Genomic DNA, 18,028 nt, shown 5'->3' with positions numbered 1-18,028 from the left:
GGTTGTTATTCAGGACTGTTCAACTCAGGATTCGAGTTTTGAGGATGTGTCAGAGACTTTCTTATTTTCGTTGTTTGAACAAGATTCTTGGAGTAAGTCTGACTATAAAGATTTATCTTTGTCTCGGAAGGAGATGATAGCAGAGCAGAATAGAGACTCTGAGATTATAAAATTAAGAGAGCAGGTTTTACTAGATAGTGAAATTGATAAGGTGCCAGTAGGATATTACTTGGAAAAAGGAGTGTTGACGAGGAAGTGGAGATCACCTACAATTCCTGCAAGTGAGGATTGGAATGTTGTTTACCAGGTAGTTGTTCTGAAAGTTTATCGAAATGAGATTTTGACTTTAGCTCATAGTATGCCTTTAGGTGGACATCAAGGGGTAAGGAAAACTGTGGACAAGATTTTAAAACGTTTTTACTGGCCTGGTCTAAGAAAAGATGTGGCGATGTTTTGTAAAACGTGCCATACTTGTCAAATTGTGGGTAAACCAAATCAGGTTACACCAGTAGCTCCATTACAACCTATCCCAGCATTTGGTGAACCTTTTTCTAAAGTTATTGTAGATTGTGTTGGTCCATTACCAAAGACAAAAACTGGTTATCAGTATTTGTTGACTATCATGTGTACTTCTTCTAGGTTTCCAGAGGCTGTACCACTTAGGAATATAAAAGCTAAGACTGTGACAAAGGCCCTTATAAATTTTTTTACTTATTTTGGATTACCTAAGGAGATACAAACTGATCAAGGCAGTAATTTTATGTCTGGATTGTTTCAACAGATAGTTTATAAATTGGGAGCTAAGCAAATCACTTCGTCTGCATACCATCCAGAATCGCAGGGTGCCTTGGAGAGGTTTCATTCTACCCTCAAGAATATGATTAGGACATTTTGGGTGGAAAATGAAAGTGACTGGAATGAGGGTATAAACTTACTTTTATTTGCAGAAAGGGAATCGGTACAGGAATCTTTAGGTTTTAGTCCATTTGAACTTGTGTTTGGGCATAGAGTTAGAGGACCTTTAGCTTTATTGAAAGAACAGTGGATTAGTAAGGAAGTACACACTAATTTGTTGGACTATGTGTTGAAATTTAAGGACAGGTTACATAAAGCTTGTAGCTTAGCTAAGGAAAATTTAAAGTTGGCTCAGGAGAAAATGAAGACTTGGTATGATAAAGAGGCTAGGATGAGGATGTTTAAGCCTGGAGATAAGGTGTTGGTTCTTTTCCCAGTGCAGACAAATCCTTTACAAGCTAAATTTCATGGTCCTTATGAAATTGTGTCTAAAATCAATGAAGTGGATTACGTGGTAAAAACTCCAGATCGTAGAAGGTCAACACAACTTTGTCATATAAATATGTTGAAACCATATTTCGAGAAACAATCTGATACTGTGACTGTTGTGGTTAGTGAGAGTGAGTTTGATTTAACTAGGAACATGATAGATGATTCATCTGACTTTCATTCTAAATCCAACATTGTTTCTGTTAGGTTACCAAATTCAACCATTCTGGAAAATATTGATGAAAAATTAGCACATTTACAGTTAGAGCAGAGACAACAGATGAAGGAGTTGATTTTTAAATATAGGGAGTTGTTTCCAGATGTTCCGAGAAGGACTACTATAGCTTCATATGATGTAGATGTTGGAGATGCCACACCTATTAAACAACGTCCATATAGGATGAACATGGAAAAATGTGAACTTGCTGAGAAAGAAATTGAATATATGTTAGAGAATAATATCATTAGACATTCTAACTCGAATTGGAGTTCGCCATGTGTTATGGTGCCAAAACCAGATGGTAGTATTAGGTTTTGTACAGATTATAGGAAGGTGAATGCTGTAACGAAAACAGATGCATATCCAATTCCTAGAGTAGATGATTGTGTAGATAAAGTTGGAAAAGCAAAGTTCCTTACAAAGATTGATTTATTGAAAGGGTATTGGTGTGTTCCATTAATGGACAGAGGTAGAGAGATTTCTGCATTTGTAACTCCATCTGGGTTATATGAGTATAATGTTCTTCCATTTGGGATAAAGAATGCCCCAGGTACTTTCCAGAGGATGATTAACTGTGATTCAGGGATTGAAAGATACTGATGCTTATATTGATGATTTAGTGACAGGAAATGATACTTGGGAAGCACACATTATTGCGATGGAGAAATTGTTTGAAAGGCTTTCAAAAGCTAACTTAACTATTAATTTAGCTAAGAGTGAATTTGGACATGCCACTGTGACTTACCTTGGTTATGTTGTGGGTCAAGGTAAGGTAGCTCCTGTTCAGGCAAAAGTTCAGGCAATTTTAGAGATTCCCACTCCAACGGGGAAAAAGACTCTCAGAAGGTTTTTGGGAATGGTAGGATATTATCGGAAATTTTGTAAGAATTTTGCTAATGTTGCCCTTCCATTAACTAACCTTCTGCAGAAGAATGAGAAGTTTGTATGGACGGTGCCTTGTCAAGAAGCATTTGAAAAATTGAAAACAATGATATGTCAACAACCTGAGCTTAAGGCACCTGACTTTGGAAAACCTTTTTCATTGGCTGTGGATGCTAGTGATGAGGCTGCAGGAGCAGTATTAATGCAAAGGAATGAGGGTGATGAGGTTGATCATCCAGTAGCTTACTTTTCTAAGAAATTTAATAAGCATCAAAGAAACTATTTGACAATAGAGAAAGAATTGTTATCTCTTGTTTTAGCTCTGGAATATTTTGATGTATATGTTAGTACAACTCAAAAACCACTTATTGTTTACACTGATCATAATCCGTTAGTTTTTCTGAGTAAGATGAAAAACAAAAACAGAAGATTATTAAATTGGAGTTTGATGTTACAAGAGTACAATATTGTGATTACTCATATTAAAGGTAAAGATAATGTGGTTGCTGATTGTCTATCTCAATGTTGAATGTACACTATAATTTTTTTTATGGAGTGTTTTTTTTTAATTGTAACACTCCTACTGTATTGTGAGTTATAAGCTGTTATATGATTGTATTGTGTATGTTATAAAATTTATACCTTTGTTTTTCTTGTAAGCAATTGTTAAAAATTTTTGTTCTTGTCAGACCAAAAATGTTTTTTTGGAGGGAGGTGTTATGTACTCGTGACACAAGACAGTGGAGCCCTTGTCACGTGACTGGGGTTGAAGCTATACTGGACTTGAGGTAATGGTCTTGTGATGGTGGAATGGCGTCATTTTCCCGCCAGTAGGGATCATGTGACTTTTTTTTTTACAGGTTATAAAAGGTAGACCCCACCCTGTGAGGAGGGGCAGTTCGTGGCTGGATTTGCCAGGTTGACTTCATGCCACTGCGTGTTTTAAGTGATGACGCAGTTTAGTTGAAAGATGAGTTTTTATTTAATGCCTAAAGTTTAAAAGGTCATTGCCAGCAGGTTCTTTATGATTCTGCTAGTTCGAGACAGTGGAGAGTGAAGATTGGAAGTTCGGAAGTTAAAGATAGAGAAGAATCGCTTTCTACGGTGAAACGGGTTTCGACCTTTGTTTGATCCTTATTTGGAAGAATTTCGTTGACTATCTTCATGTTAATCCCTGGGTTTAACCAGAAAGGACTGAGGATAGTGTGGAAGGAAAGGTCAGTGCCTTTAAGCCGCTCTGTTTCGTGAATTCTTCGTGGGAAGTTCGACGTCGGGGATCGAAGCAAGCGACGTGAAAGAGAATTTAAATCGTCTTATAAAGTCTCTCCTTTTAAATGGACCGTGAGCATATCGAACTTTTGGCAATACCACTTTAAAGAACTGTTTTTGGCAATGCCACTTTTAAGAACTGTTTTTGCAATATCACTTTAAGAACTGTTTGGGCTGCCGCTCAGCAGCTGTTTCCGGTTACGGTAGTGTTTGTTTACTTTTGGGGGGGGTTTGTTTTCTGTGTTTAATAAACATGTTGTTTGTTATAAGAAACCCTTGCCGAACTCATATATTTACTGTTGCCTGAATACGTAACATGATGAACTGAATAAGTATTTTCAAATAAAAACACAAAATGCTGGCAGAACTCAACAGGCCAGACAGCATCTATGGGAGGAGGTAGTGACGACGTTTCAGGCCGAAACCCTTCATCAGGAGTGAAGTAACATATTTTTGCCTATCTCGACTCTGTTTTATCTCCACTTGTTCAATCCCTTCCCACCTATGTCCGTGATACTTCCCAAGCTTTACATCTCTTCAAAGATTTCAAGTTCCCTGGCTCCGACTGCCTCATTTTCATCAAGGAATTTCAATTAGTTTTTAATGTGGAAGACACCAGCAGTATGGTGGAATTTGCGGGCATCAGAGATCATGAAATGTGTGAACTTACCATTACTAGGGAGAAGATTCTTGGGAAACCTGTAAGGTCTGAAGGTACTGTAAATAATCACCTGGACCAGATGGACTACACCCCAGGGTTCTGAAAGAGGTGGCTGAAGACACTGTAGAGGCATTATTAGTGATCTTTCAAAAATCACTACTTTCAGATGGTTCTAGAAGACTGGAAAATTGCAAATGTCATTCCACTCTTCAAGAAGGGAGAGAGGCAGAAGAAAGGAAATTATAGGCCAGTTAGTCTGACCTCAGTGGTTGGGAAGATGTTAAGGATGTGGTTTTTGGGGTACTTGGAGGCACTTGATAAAATAGGCCATAGTCAGCTTGGTTTCCTCAAGGGAAAATCTTGTCTGATGAATCTGTTCAAATTGTTTGAAGAAATAACAAGCAGGTAGACAAAGGAGAAACGGTTGATGTTGTGTACTTGGATTTTCAGAAGGCCTTTAACAAGCTGCTTACCAAGCTATGAGCCCATGGTATTATGTGAAAAATTCTAGCATGGAAAAAGCAACGGCTGAATAAAGGGAGTCTTTTCTGGTTGGCTACAAGTGACTAGTGGTGCTCCATAGGAGTCCATGTCTGGACCGATTCTTTTTACATTATATTTCAATGATTTGGATGATGAAATTTATGGCTTTGTTGCAAATTTTGCAGATGATATAAAGACAGGTGGAGGGGCAAGTAGGTTCAAGGAAGTAGAGAGACTACAAAAGAATTTAGATTAAGAGAATGGGCAAACAAGTGGCCGATGGAATACAATGTTGGGAAGTGTATGGTCAAGCACATTGATAGAAGAAATAAAAGGGTTGATTATTTTCAAAATGAAGACAAAATACAAAAAACTGAGTTGCAAAGGGACTTGGGAGATCTTTTACAGTGTTAGCATTCATTTCAATAAGACTAGAATATGAAAGCAAGAATGTAATGTTGAGACTTTTTAAAACACTGGTGAAGCCTCAATTGAAGTATCGTGTGCAGTTTTGGGATCCTTATCTGAGAAAAGATGTGCTAAAACTGGAGAGATTTTTGACACACCTAATAAACACCCTTGCACTAAAGTGCTAATCAACTCCAGCCACTTTTGTTCTTTGGTCATAATCCACGTATCCAACACCATCGGAGCTGCACAGAATGAGTTGCCACTTGTCAGCTCCATCTTCTCAATGGTGGGAAGGGTTTTACCTATGATGGAATGGGCTGTATCCACTACCTTTTGAAGGCTTTTCTGTTCAAGAGCATTGGTGTTTCCATATAAGGCCATGATGCAACTACTCAGAGTTAAAAGCTCTGTAAGATCATTAAAACACAAAGGCTGAAGCACTTTGTGCATTTTATCATAATTTGTAATATTTCCCATCATATAATCCAATATGAATTTCAAGCTGCATAGACCAAATGCTGGAGGAACTCAGCAGGTCAGGCAGCATCTATGGAAAAGGGTACAGTCGATGTTTTGCACTGAGACCCTTCAGCAGGACTGGAGAAAATAAAGATGAGGAGTGATCGGGCCTGCTGAGTTCCTCCAACAATTTGTGTGTGTTGCTTGGATTTTCAGCATCTGCAGATTTTCTCTTGTTTATGAAGTTCAAGCTACATGGACTATATCTCTTCCCACCCTACCACTTGTAAAAATGCTACCTCCTACTCTCAGTTCATCTGTCTCCACTGCATCTGCTCTCAGGATGAAGCTTTACATTCCCGAACTGCTAAGGTGACCCTCTTTTTCAAAGGAAGGGACTTCCCTTCCTCCACCATCAATGCTGCCTTCACCCGTATCTCTTCCATTTCTTCATCCTCCCACCACCCCCACCAGGGATAGGGTTCCTCTTGTTCTCACCTACCACCCTACTAGCCTCCATGTTCAACATATAACTCTCAGCAACTTCCGCCATCTCCCTCCGGTGCTCATTCCTCTTCCCTCTTCTCTCTTCTCCTATCAGATTCCCCCTTCCCCAGCCCTTTATCACTTTCACCAATTAACATCACACTTCTTTACTTCACCCCTCCCTCTTCCCTTTGAAACACCAGTTTCAACTATCACCAACCACCTTGGACTTCATTCTCCCCTCCTCCCAGCATCTTACACTGACTTCTCCTCTTTCTCTCCAGTTCTGATGAAGGGTCTCAACCCAAAACATCAACCGTGTATTCATTTCCATAGATGCTGCCTGGCCTGCTGAATCCCTCCAGCATTCTGTGTGTGCTGCGTGGATTTCCCATGTTTATGAAGTCCAAGGTTTGAAGTAAATTTATCATCAAAGTATGACACCATATACAACCCTGAGATTCGCTTTCTTGTAAATACAAAGAAACATGAGAAAATTACACACAAAGGCAGGAGAAAAGCAACTTCTATAGAAGTATGTTCAAGATTTAGATAACGTACTGAACCTTCACAAATTTCTAAGAAAGCAGATGTGCTGCTGTGCCCTCTTTGTAATGCCACTTGTGAGCTGGACCCAGGACAAATCCTATGAAATGTTAACACTGAGGACTTAAGCTGCTGACCCTTTCCGTCTCTGATCCCATGATAAGAACTGGCTCATGGACCTCCAGTTCCCTCTTCCTGTAGCTCTTTAGTTTTGCTGATGTTGAGTAAGAGGCTGAAGTCATGGCACCATTCAGCCAGATTCTCATTCTCCCTCCTATATGCTGATACATCAGCACCTTGATTTGGCCAGCAACCGTGGTGTCATCAGCAAGCTTGAACATAGCATTGGAGCTGTATTTGCCCTCACATTCATAAGTATAAAGTGAGTAGAGCAGTGGGCTAAACACACAGCATTGTGGTACACCTGTGCGGATGGTGATTGTGGAGGAGATGTTGTTGCCAGTCCGAACTGACAAGGGTCTAAATGTGAGGAAATTGAGGATCCAGTTGCTGAAGAAAACATTGAGGCCAAAGTCTTGGAGCTTATTCATTAGCTTTTAGTGGACAGTGGTGTTGAATACAGAGATGTAGGGAATGAAGAGTATCCTGACGTATGCATTTTCACTGTGCAGGTATTGTTCTAGGGCTGAGTGAAAAGGCAATGAAATAGCATCTGCTATTGACCTGCTGCGATGGTAGACAAATTGGAGTGGATCAAAGTTGCTCCTCAGGCAGGAGTTGATATGTGTCAACACCACCTCTCAAAACAATGCATCACAGTGGATGTAAATGCCACTGGCTATGTCACATTATATGTTTCACATTACGGACACTTTTATCTCAATTCAGTAAAGTTTTCACAGGAGTTCTGAGTTGGGCTGCTCTGTGAATTTTGGCGAGCTGTACTCCACCAGATAATAAATTAAAGAAAGTAAACTTATCTTCCTGAACCTGTCAGAGTCCCTCATTTTGATACATCATTAATATATTGAAGATTAATTTATAGATTACTTTGTAGAATAGAAATAATAATTGCATGAAAATATTAACTTAATAATGTATTAGTAATGGCCAAAGAAAATCCACGTGACATCTATAACTTCGAGAAACTTCTAGAGATGTGAGCATCACACACACAAAATGCTGGAGGAATCCAGCAGACCGGGGAGCATCCATGGAACAGAATATCAGGGCCTCGGCCTGAAATGTCGGCTGTATTCCTTTCCATAGATTCTGACTGACCTGCTGAGTTCCTCCAGCATTCTGTGTCTTTTGCTTGGATTCCAGCATCTGCAGATTTTCTCTTGATTGTAATTGTTCCATAGATGAATCTTTTAAGGCCTCCGTTAATCAAGATCGACCATGGATGTTGCATCCTAGCTGTCTAGATATGCAAGCAAGCCAGGGCTGTACAATAGGGAGAGCAAGCTATTGCCCACGCAGCAAGCTACTCTTCTCCATGCAACTAATGAAGCCAAAGAAATGGCAGAGACCAGTACAGCTTAGTACCAGCAGCATCACAGGATTTACCAGTCAGCATTGGTCTCAATGTATGACCTTAGGGAATCCAGCTCTGGAATTTTTCCTCAGGGTTTACTCCTGATGTCTTCCCCATGAGTGGGTATAGCCGCAAGATAGCAGAGGTTTGAGATCAGAGTTTTCCTTCCCCTGGCAAATGCCAACAACGGCTGATGAGCTTTATCTGCCCAAAGTATCTAGTTTTAAGATGCCAGTAACCTGCCTTTGCCCTTTCTCCTGTCAGTAGAAATGGTTCTGCCAGGCTTAGTAACTAAGCCGCACATGAAGGCTAGGAGATGGACTTGGTTGTCAGAGACTATTCGAGGCACACGACACTGCAAGAATTTAATTGGTAATGGGAGCATATTCCCATTACCACCCTCAGCTGTAATAACCTAGATGTGTCATGAAGAATATACAGATTGGCTGCATCACAGTCTGGTATGGAAACACCAATGCCCTTGAATAGAAAATCCTACAAAAAGGAGTGAATACAGCCCAGTCCATCATGGGTAAAGCCCTCCAAACCACTGAGCACACCTACATGGAAAACTATTGCAGGAAAGCAGTATTCATCATCAGGGACTCCCTACCACCCAAGCCATGCTCTCTTCTTGCTGCTGCCATCAGAAAGGAAGTACAGGAGCCTTAGGATTCACACCACCAGGTTCAGGAATAATTACTACCTCTCAACCAGGTGGCTATTGAACAAAAAGGGAAACTTCACTCAACTTCACTGGCCTATCTTTGAAATGTTTCCACAACCTGTGAACTCATTTTGAAGGACTCTTCATCTCCTATTTTCGATACTTATTGCTTATTTATTTATTTTTATTATTATTTCTTCTTTTTGTATTTGTACAGTTTGTTGAATTCTTCACTTCAGTTGAACATGCTAGTTTGGTGGGCTTTCAATGATTCTGATATAATTATTATTTTATAGATTTATTGAACATGCCACAAGAAAATGAACCTTAGTGTTGTATATAGTGACATATATGAAATTTAACATTAAATTTATTTTGAACTTTGAGGTATTGCAGTCAGGAAGGAAAATACATAAGGAGAATGAACAGATGGGTGATGAGACAGTATTTTAAAGGTTCAACAGATTTTTTTTTTTCTTAAACAAATATTCCAAAGCAACAGTTTGTGTCCCTGGTAATAGGGCCTAGTCCAGGTTACACTTCCTTTAGAGAAATAAATTAATCAAGTGATGTTTTCTTAGACGCAGACAAGAGAAAGAGAGTCCATAGCATCAGTAGGTTCAGACTGATAAGACAGTTCAATCAATTAAATTGCTGATCTCAGAGTGGGCAAAGCAGCAGTTCTTAAATAGACTATTTGAGTGACGTGGAAAGATCAATGCTACATAATCTAATCAAGGAGCTGGTTGCAGTACATGTTTTCTTGGGATTACTTCTTTAATGAGCTGCCATAACTAGGAAATGATGGATTGCAACTATTTGCCAGCTCCTTGAAATAGTCAGACAGCTAACAAAGCGTTAGGTCCTTCAGTGCCTATCATGGATTGACACCTTGATGAGCATAAGATGATGACCATGGAAAGGAACATGTTACTGTGTGTGACTGATGGTGAGACATCTCATTGTTTATTTTTTGACTGATCAGTTGATAGCTAAGTAACTTACACATCTCCACTGGGATGTAGATATGCCTCCTTCCACTATTATACTTCAATAATTGAAGTGATTTATGTGTGTGATTCAATAAAATTTCTCTACTTCTTTATGCATTGGGTAACCTGTGATGTTTAGAAAAAGCTAAAACTTACAAAGCTGTGACTGGAAGAGCAGACGAAGCTGCAGACACGTCTACATAATCAGGAGAAATTTTACATTGAAGCTCAGATCCAATAAATGCAAGAATAAGTAGGCAGATCCATCCCTAATGGAGGCATTGCATATCTTTGCTCAAGCATGCTGATATTGTGTGTATTACATTAGCATTCTTTCCTGATAGGTATCATGTTCTATATTCAAGAGTGGCATCTGTCTGCTCCACGAGGACATTAAGCTGCTCATTGATGGCATATTGTTGGAGCCTCATTCTGCTTCTGTGATGGGTGGCGTGTGTTCACCAACCAAACCACAAGGAAGCAACATCTATCATCAAAGACCTCCATCATGCAGGGCATGCTCACTTCTCAGTATTACAGGAGCCTTGGCTCCAATACCATCTGTTTCAGGAACAGTTTTTTCATGACCACCAAGCTCCAGAACTTCAATCACCACTACTCTGAAAAGATAACTTCATATTCCTCCATTTTTCCTTTCTGCTCCTCTACTTCTTCCTGCTGTCTGAGCTCATGCAGTCCAGAAAGGAAGAACTCAAGCCATTAAATAGCCACCCCTCATGAACTTGTCAACTCTCTACCCCATATACACACAGAACATCCCTTCAGGTGTTTATGATTGTTCTAAGGAATTCAATGTCTCAAAGTTTATCTTTATCCTTCTCTATCACAACCACAATATGTGCTGCTGCCTGACTGCCATGGGAAAAGGCTAGACAGAGTGGTTGTGGAAAGTAAGTTTCCTATAGTGGGGAGTTCGCAGCCTCAAAATAGAAGGGCATCCCGTTAGAACAGAGATGAAGAGGAATTTCTTTTATCAGAATCTATGGAATTCATTGCAACAGACAGCTGTGGAAGCCAAGTCATTGGGTATATTTAAAGAGGAGGTTGATAACTTCTTGATTGGCTAGGGCATCAAAGGTTACTTGGAGAAGGCAGGAGAATGGGGTTCAGAATGGGCCAAACGACCTAATTCTGATGTTGTGTCTTATGGTTTTATGGAAATGTGCCATAATGGTGGACTTCACTCACTGACTGCAGCTCTGAATTTAGTGTAGTCCAAGAACAATCAGATCATGATTTAAAGATGTTTTGTGGATGTACTGTATAATACCCCCTACTGCTTTACACATGCTTTTGACTATTTGCATGTTCTAATAATGGGAAGCCAACTTCACATTTGCATTATACCTTAGCACGTCCAAAATATATCCAATCCATTTTCTAGGCAATAATTAAAGAAACCTGATTAAGCAAACTAATATAAAAAGAGCAAACATTTGCAAGATACCATTGGGCATCTTATTAAATACATCCATCAGGTAAAGTTATCAGGATGAAATGATGTGTCCGAATAAATTGTTGTTTTAAAATGCAAGTGAATGTAAATGCATTTACTAAGAAAATGAGATTAGAGATGGAACAGTCATTTAAGGTTTCATAGTAAACAATCTTTCCTTTATGGTGGAAAATAATTATGGCAATTCATTAAAAAGATAGCTCACAGAAGCAAATTCACATCACCAAAGTAATAAAATACCACATGTAAGAAAAGAAAGTGACTTGCCTTTACAGAATACCTTACACATCATTAGGAAATCTAATCAATTAAGTGGATTTGAATTATAGGCACTGTTTTAATGTAGCACAATGTGTTAGTGAAATTGTGCACAGCAAGGTCCCACATACAGGTATACTGTTAAGTAGAGGCGCAAGACTCCAGAGGAAATAGTGGTGGTACTTAATGAATACTTTGCTTCAGTATTCACTACGGAAAAGGATCTTGGCAATTGCAGGAATGACTTGGAATGGACCGAAAAGCTTGCGCCTGTAGGTATTAAGGAAGAGGATGTGCTGGAGCTTTTGGAAAGCATCAGATTGGATAAGTCACTGGGATTGGACGGGATGTGCCCAGGCTACTGTGGGAGGTGAAGGAGGAGATTGCTGAGCCTCTGGCAATGATCTTTGCATCATCAACGAGGACAGAAGAGTTTCAGAGGATTGGAGGGTTGCAGATGTTGTTCCCTTGTTCAAGAAAGGGAGTAGGGATAGCCCAGGAAATTATAGGCCAGCGAGTCTTACTTCAGTGGCTGGTCGTGACTTATGAGCCTGAGTTTTTTGAAGATATGACTAAATACATCGATGAAGGTAGAACTGTAGATGTACTGTATATGGATTATAGCAAGGCATTTGAAAAGGTACCCCATGCAAGCCTTATTGAGAAAGTAAGGAGGCATGAGATCCAAGGGGACATTGCTTTGTGGATCCAGAACTGGCTTGCCCACAGAAGGCAAAGATCATATTCTGCATGGAGGTCAATCACCAGTGGTCTGCCTCAGGATTCTGTTCTGAGACCCCTTCTCTTTGTGATTTTTATAAATGACTGGATGAGGAATTGGAGGGATTGTGTCTGATGACACAAAGGTCGGGGGTGTTGTGGATAGTGAGGAGGGCTGTCCAAGGTTACTACGGGACATTGATAGGATACAAAACTCTGCTTAGAAATGACAAATGGAGTTCAGCCCAGTTAAGTGTGATGTGGTTGATTTTGGTAGGTTAAATATGATGGCAGAATATAGCATTAATAGTAAGACTCTTGGCAGTGGAGGATCAGAGGGCTCTTGGGGTCCAAGTCCATAGAACGCTCAAAGCAGCTGCACAGGTTGTCTCTGTGATTATGAAGGCATATGGTGTATTGGCCTTCATCAATCGTGGAATTGAATTTAGGAGCCAAGAGGTAATATTGCAGCTATATAGGACCCTGGCCAGACCCCACTTGGAGAACTGTGTTCAGTTCTGGTCGCCTCACTACAGGAAGGACGTGGAAACCATAGAAAGGGTGCAAAGGAGATTTACAAGGTTGCTGCTTGGATTGGGGAGCATGTCTTATGAGAATAGGTTAAGTGAACTCGGCCTATTCTCCTTGGAGTTATGGAGGATGAGAGGTGGCCTGATAGAGGTGTACAAGATAATGAGAGGCATTGATCGTGTGGATAGTCAGAGGCTTTTCCCCAGGGCTGAAATGGCTAGCATGAGAAGGCATAGTTTTAAGGTGCTTGGACATAGGTCAAGGGTAAGTTTTTTTACACAGAGAGTGGTGAGTGCATGGAATGGGCTGCCGGCAGCAGTGGTGGAGGTGGAAACGATGGGGTCTTATAAGAAACCCCTGGATGGGTACATGGAGCTTAGAAAAATAGAGGGCTATGGTTAAAACCTAGGTAGTTGAAGGTAGGGACATGCTTGGCACAGCTTCAAGGGCTGAAGGGCCTGTATTGTGCTGTAGGTTTTATATGTTTCTAAGATATTGCAGATGCTGGAATCTGGAGCACAAACAACCTGACGGAGGAACTCAGCACGCTGAGGAGCATCAATGGGAGGAAAGGAATAGTTGATGTTTTGGGTCAAAATTCTGCTTAGGGACCTAGAGTGGAGAAGTGAGATGGCTAATATAAAGTGAGCGGGTGGGAGTTTGGGGGTAGGTAGTGAGGCAGAAGTCCAAGGAGTTTAGTGGACTGAAAAGGGAGTAAGATGACAAGTTATGATAAAGGATATGTTGCAGTCGTTGCAAGTCTTGGTAAGAATGTGTGGCCAAATAGCCAGAGAGTAGTGAAAACCACATAGGGGAGCAGTGAGAGTGGGTCTCACGGAACTTCCATTGGACATGGAATGAAACTTTCTTCCAAGTCGCTGTGCTTTGAAGAGACTCACAGTGGAGTGGTATAATGCAGACACAAGAGATGGCAGATGCTGGAATCTGGAGCAGTGAACGATCTGTTGGAGGAACTCAGTGGGTCAGGCTGTATTTAGAAGATCCCCAGCAGATTGTTCATTGCTTCAAGGAACACCAACTGCAAAGAAGTGCTCATCCTCTCTCCATTGGACATTTTGTAAGACCCTCTCCCACAGATCCTCTGTGGTTTCCACTGTTCTTCAACTCTTTGGCCTGTTCTTACAAGACTTTCTACCTCAGCCACGTATCTTTCCTCAATACTTGCCACCTTTCACCTTTTCACTGTCTCCTGTCCCACCATTTCCCTTTTCTTCTTTATATGGCCATTTCACCCCTTTGCTCTCATTCCTGATGCAGGCTTTTGATCCAAGAATTCCTTCCCTTCCACAATTGCTGCTCAACCTGCTGAGTTCTAACAGATTACTAGTTACATTATTAAATATTCTGTTTATCCTTAGTGATGCTGGGTTAGGGATACAGGTTGATCGGATATTTGGAGAATGTCCCTGCTCTCATTTGAATGAATGTTGCGATGTTTACAGTTTACAGTTACCATTCTATTGATGTGCTAAGTATGTCCACATAAAAAGAGTCAAAGGGCTGTGTGTAGTGACATGTATGTACTCTGATAACAAATTTAACTTGGAACTTTGATTTTTAATTTCCCCGTGAGAAGACCAAACAGGCTTTGGTTTAAAACTGCATTCAATAGATAACACCCAAACTTGTAATAGCTCACCACTTCCTCAGTATTACAAAGGGGGTATCAACTTGATCAAGTTTTTGGCATGTGGGTTTAACCAATGTCCTTCTGACTGAAAAACAAGTAGAACAACAATATAAGCATATAGCATGAGAAGCAACCAAGCCTCAAAATGAATCATTAAAGCCAAAATATAATTTTCCTTGTGCAGGTTGTATGAATTGTGATGAATCTGCAAGAAATGTTTTGACTTAAAGGTGTGGAATTTGTAACACTCAAGGAAACTGACAGCATTTAATTTACTTTCATTGGGCTTTCAAACAAAGGCAATTGTAAACAACATGAGTACATGCCCAATTCTTGATAATTACATGTGTGTATTTTCCACTTCAAGATAGATGGGAAAGGAACTGAGGGATCTGACAAATCTAGCTGTTGAAAAAGAGTCAAAACTTTAGCCTACTGAGTAATGTCAGTATTTTTGCTGTTATATCAGATTTCAGGCAATTTAAAGTATTTTGTATTCAGTGCAAAGACGATTCTCGTCAAATAATCTGCCAGATAGCTTTGGGATGAACTTCATTTTATCGAAGATTTTGAAGAACAGGTTCAATGAAGCATTATGATGATAACTGATCCCAGAGAAGCAATGTTTTGTAATATTCAAAAGGTATTGACTAAAAGAACTAGGAGTCCGTTTCCAAATGTCAATTTGCAAAAATATCTGAGTGTTCTGCTGCTTGCTAGCTTCAAACTGGACAGTGTTATGTAACTACTCTAATAAATCTTTATCATTTTATGTACAAAATATTCAAAGTAAATTTATTAACAAAGTACATAAATGTCACTGTATACTTCCCCGAGATTCATTTTCTTATGGGCATTCATAGAAATACAAGAAACACAATAGAACAAATGAAAAACCGCATACAACAGAGACAAACAACCAATGTGCAAAAGACAACAAACAGTGCAAATGCAAAAACAAAAGAAATTGTAAATAATAATAAGTAAGCAAGAAATATCATGAATGAATAAATGAGAGTAGAATTGTAGAATCAGTTCAGTGTTGGGGTGTGTGAACTTACCCCCTCTGGTTCAAGAACCATATGGTTGAATGGTAATAACCATTCCAGAGCCTGATAGTGTGAGACTTGAGGCTCCTGTACCTCTTTCCTGATGGCAGGAGTAAGAAAAGAGCATAGTTTGGATGGTGGGGGTCCACAATGATGGATGCTGCTCCCTGCAACAGTGCTCCTTGTAACTGTGCTCAATGGTGGGAAAAGCTTTACCTATGATGGACCAGGCTATATCTCCAGCTTTTTGTGTTTTTTTCCCTTCCAGGGCATTGGTGTAACCAGTTAGTGTACTCTCCACTGTGCATTTCTAAAAGTTTGTCAAAGTTGTAGCTGACATACTGAATCTGCAAAGAGTTCTAAGAAAGTAGATAGTAGATAAGCCTATGACAAACCCACAGACGCTTACAGCTACCTGGACTATACCACTTCCCACCCCATTACTTATAAAAACGCCATCCCCTTCTCTCAATTCCTTCGTCTCCACTGCATCGGCTCTCGGGATGAGACTTTTCATTCCAGAATGAAGGAGAAGTCCTCCTTCTTCAAAGAAAGGGGCTTCCCTTCCTCGACCATCAACCTTGCCCTCAAATGCATCTCTTCCTGTGGAATTTGTTGCCATAAGAGGCTGCGGAGGCCAAGTCATTGGGTGTATTTAAGGCAGAGATAGATAGGTTCTATATTAGCCAGGGTGAAAGTAAGGGAGTGGGGACGACTGGATGAAGTGGACCCCCCAGCCCATGATTGAATAGCAGAACAAAGTCAATGGGCCAAATGGCCTGCTTCTGCTCCTAAATCTTATGGTCTTGTGGTCTGAATTTAAGGCCATAAACTCTGCCCATCAAAGCTGCACCGTATATCAAGAACTCGTTTTTACAGTAACTCTACCTGAATCCATTTCATTTTCCTCTTGTGGCCCCCCCTCACTGACTCGTAAGCAAGCTTGGTTCATCAGCCGGCCCTGCTAACAGCCAGGCGACTCAGTGCTGAAGCAGCTACCTTTCATAAACAGCAAACGCCTGGGGTCAGTACAATTAGAGGCTCAAGCAAACAGGAATGCCGTGATGTTCCGATTAAAGAAACCTCAGTTTGAACAAGTGCTGTGTAAATCCCGTCTTGTACAGCAAGGCTTCATATATCGAGCTGAAACCAAAACATTCTACCAGCAGGACACACTGTTCTTGCAGAAACTGCTAAAATGAAATACCTATAGTATAACAGTTAGAAATCTTAACCAGGGCATTATACTCTCATTCCCACTGACAGCCTTAGAAGAAGAAATGGAGGGTAACTGTTTCCAATGAAGGGTGAGTGACTAGTTAACACAAATACTGATTTCACCAAATCAGCACAAGTGATCATTTGTATCAAATGCATTTTTACAGTTCAGTATCCAGGTTATGGAGTAATAGGAAATAAACGATTGTTTCATTGGGAAGAGCAGTTACCTTGGAGCAGACTGTGGTGTTCGGTCCCTCACGCCAAGATTCTTAGCAGAGTTCTGCACTCTCGCTCCCTGAAATAAAACAAAGACTTATTACTGGTGCATAATGCCAGTTCAATTATTTTAATGCATATCTTGGAAGAAACTACAGTGATAAAAATACACAATGAGATTACTTTTATACTCTGACAATGTATAAAGGCTACAGAGTTTCACAGACAGTGGCAGATTAATTGATTCCTTCAGGGAATTGATAATTTACTTACTTGGAGAATACATCAATAAATAGTGCATTAAGGATAGGAAAATTAATTTATATATCATTTTACCATAAATTACACAAACATATCATGGCATTTAATATATAGTTAATAACTGTGGTGAACTACTTATACCTGTCTGGACACACCCCCTGCTGACTGCTCCTGTGGCTCCTCCCACAGACTCCTGTATAAAGGCGATCAGAGCCTGGGCCCGGCCTCTCAGTCTCCAGGATGTAGTATGGCGGTCACACACTGCTTGTTCCTTCTTCCAGTCAATAAAAGCTGATATCTCACCTTACGTGTCAGAGTGAGTTATTGATGGTGCATCAATAACTTTGAATTGCAGTGGCTATTGTCAGGTAGGAAAACACGGCAGCCATTTTGTGCATCACAAAACCAGAGATACATGATTGATCATTTAATCTGTTGCTGCTCCAGTTGAGTTAGAAGGGAGAAATGAGGGAGGTCTTATAATTTCTCTTTAAGCAAGGTTAAAGGATCTTTAAACTTCCACAAAATCACTGGAGCATGGCAAATAGAACTTTGGCTTTACACCTCATCTGAAAATTAGTATCTACAAGTTGAAGAGTTCTGCACTGGAGTTTAAGTGTAAATCATACAAATGGCTTGAAATATCCCCTAAATGAGAATGAAGAAATTAACTTCTGTTATTTCCAATTCAGATACCAACGCAACTTTGCTCAAAGGAATGAGTAGAACAAGAAGCAAGCAGTCTGCTGAGTATTAGAAGTAAGAGCCAATAGTTCTGACAGTTTT

General features: G+C 40.1%; 1 protein-coding gene across 1 annotated transcript in view; it reads right to left on the bottom strand.

The window, feature by feature from the left end:
- Positions 1 to 18,028, bottom strand: part of prex2 (phosphatidylinositol-3,4,5-trisphosphate-dependent Rac exchange factor 2) — a 410,668-nt gene that overhangs the window by 16,644 nt on the left and 375,996 nt on the right. The window contains exon 39 of the mRNA XM_059982440.1: positions 16,993 to 17,060. Within this exon, the coding sequence (XP_059838423.1) occupies positions 16,993 to 17,060 (68 nt within the window). The remainder of the gene's footprint in view (positions 1 to 16,992; positions 17,061 to 18,028) is intronic.

The sequence above is a fragment of the Hypanus sabinus genome, chromosome 1, assembly GCF_030144855.1.
Source record: "Hypanus sabinus isolate sHypSab1 chromosome 1, sHypSab1.hap1, whole genome shotgun sequence".
Lineage (NCBI taxonomy): Eukaryota > Metazoa > Chordata > Chondrichthyes > Myliobatiformes > Dasyatidae > Hypanus > Hypanus sabinus.
Note: the sequence above shows the minus strand (reverse complement) of the source record. Positions and strands in the feature narration are given on the sequence as shown.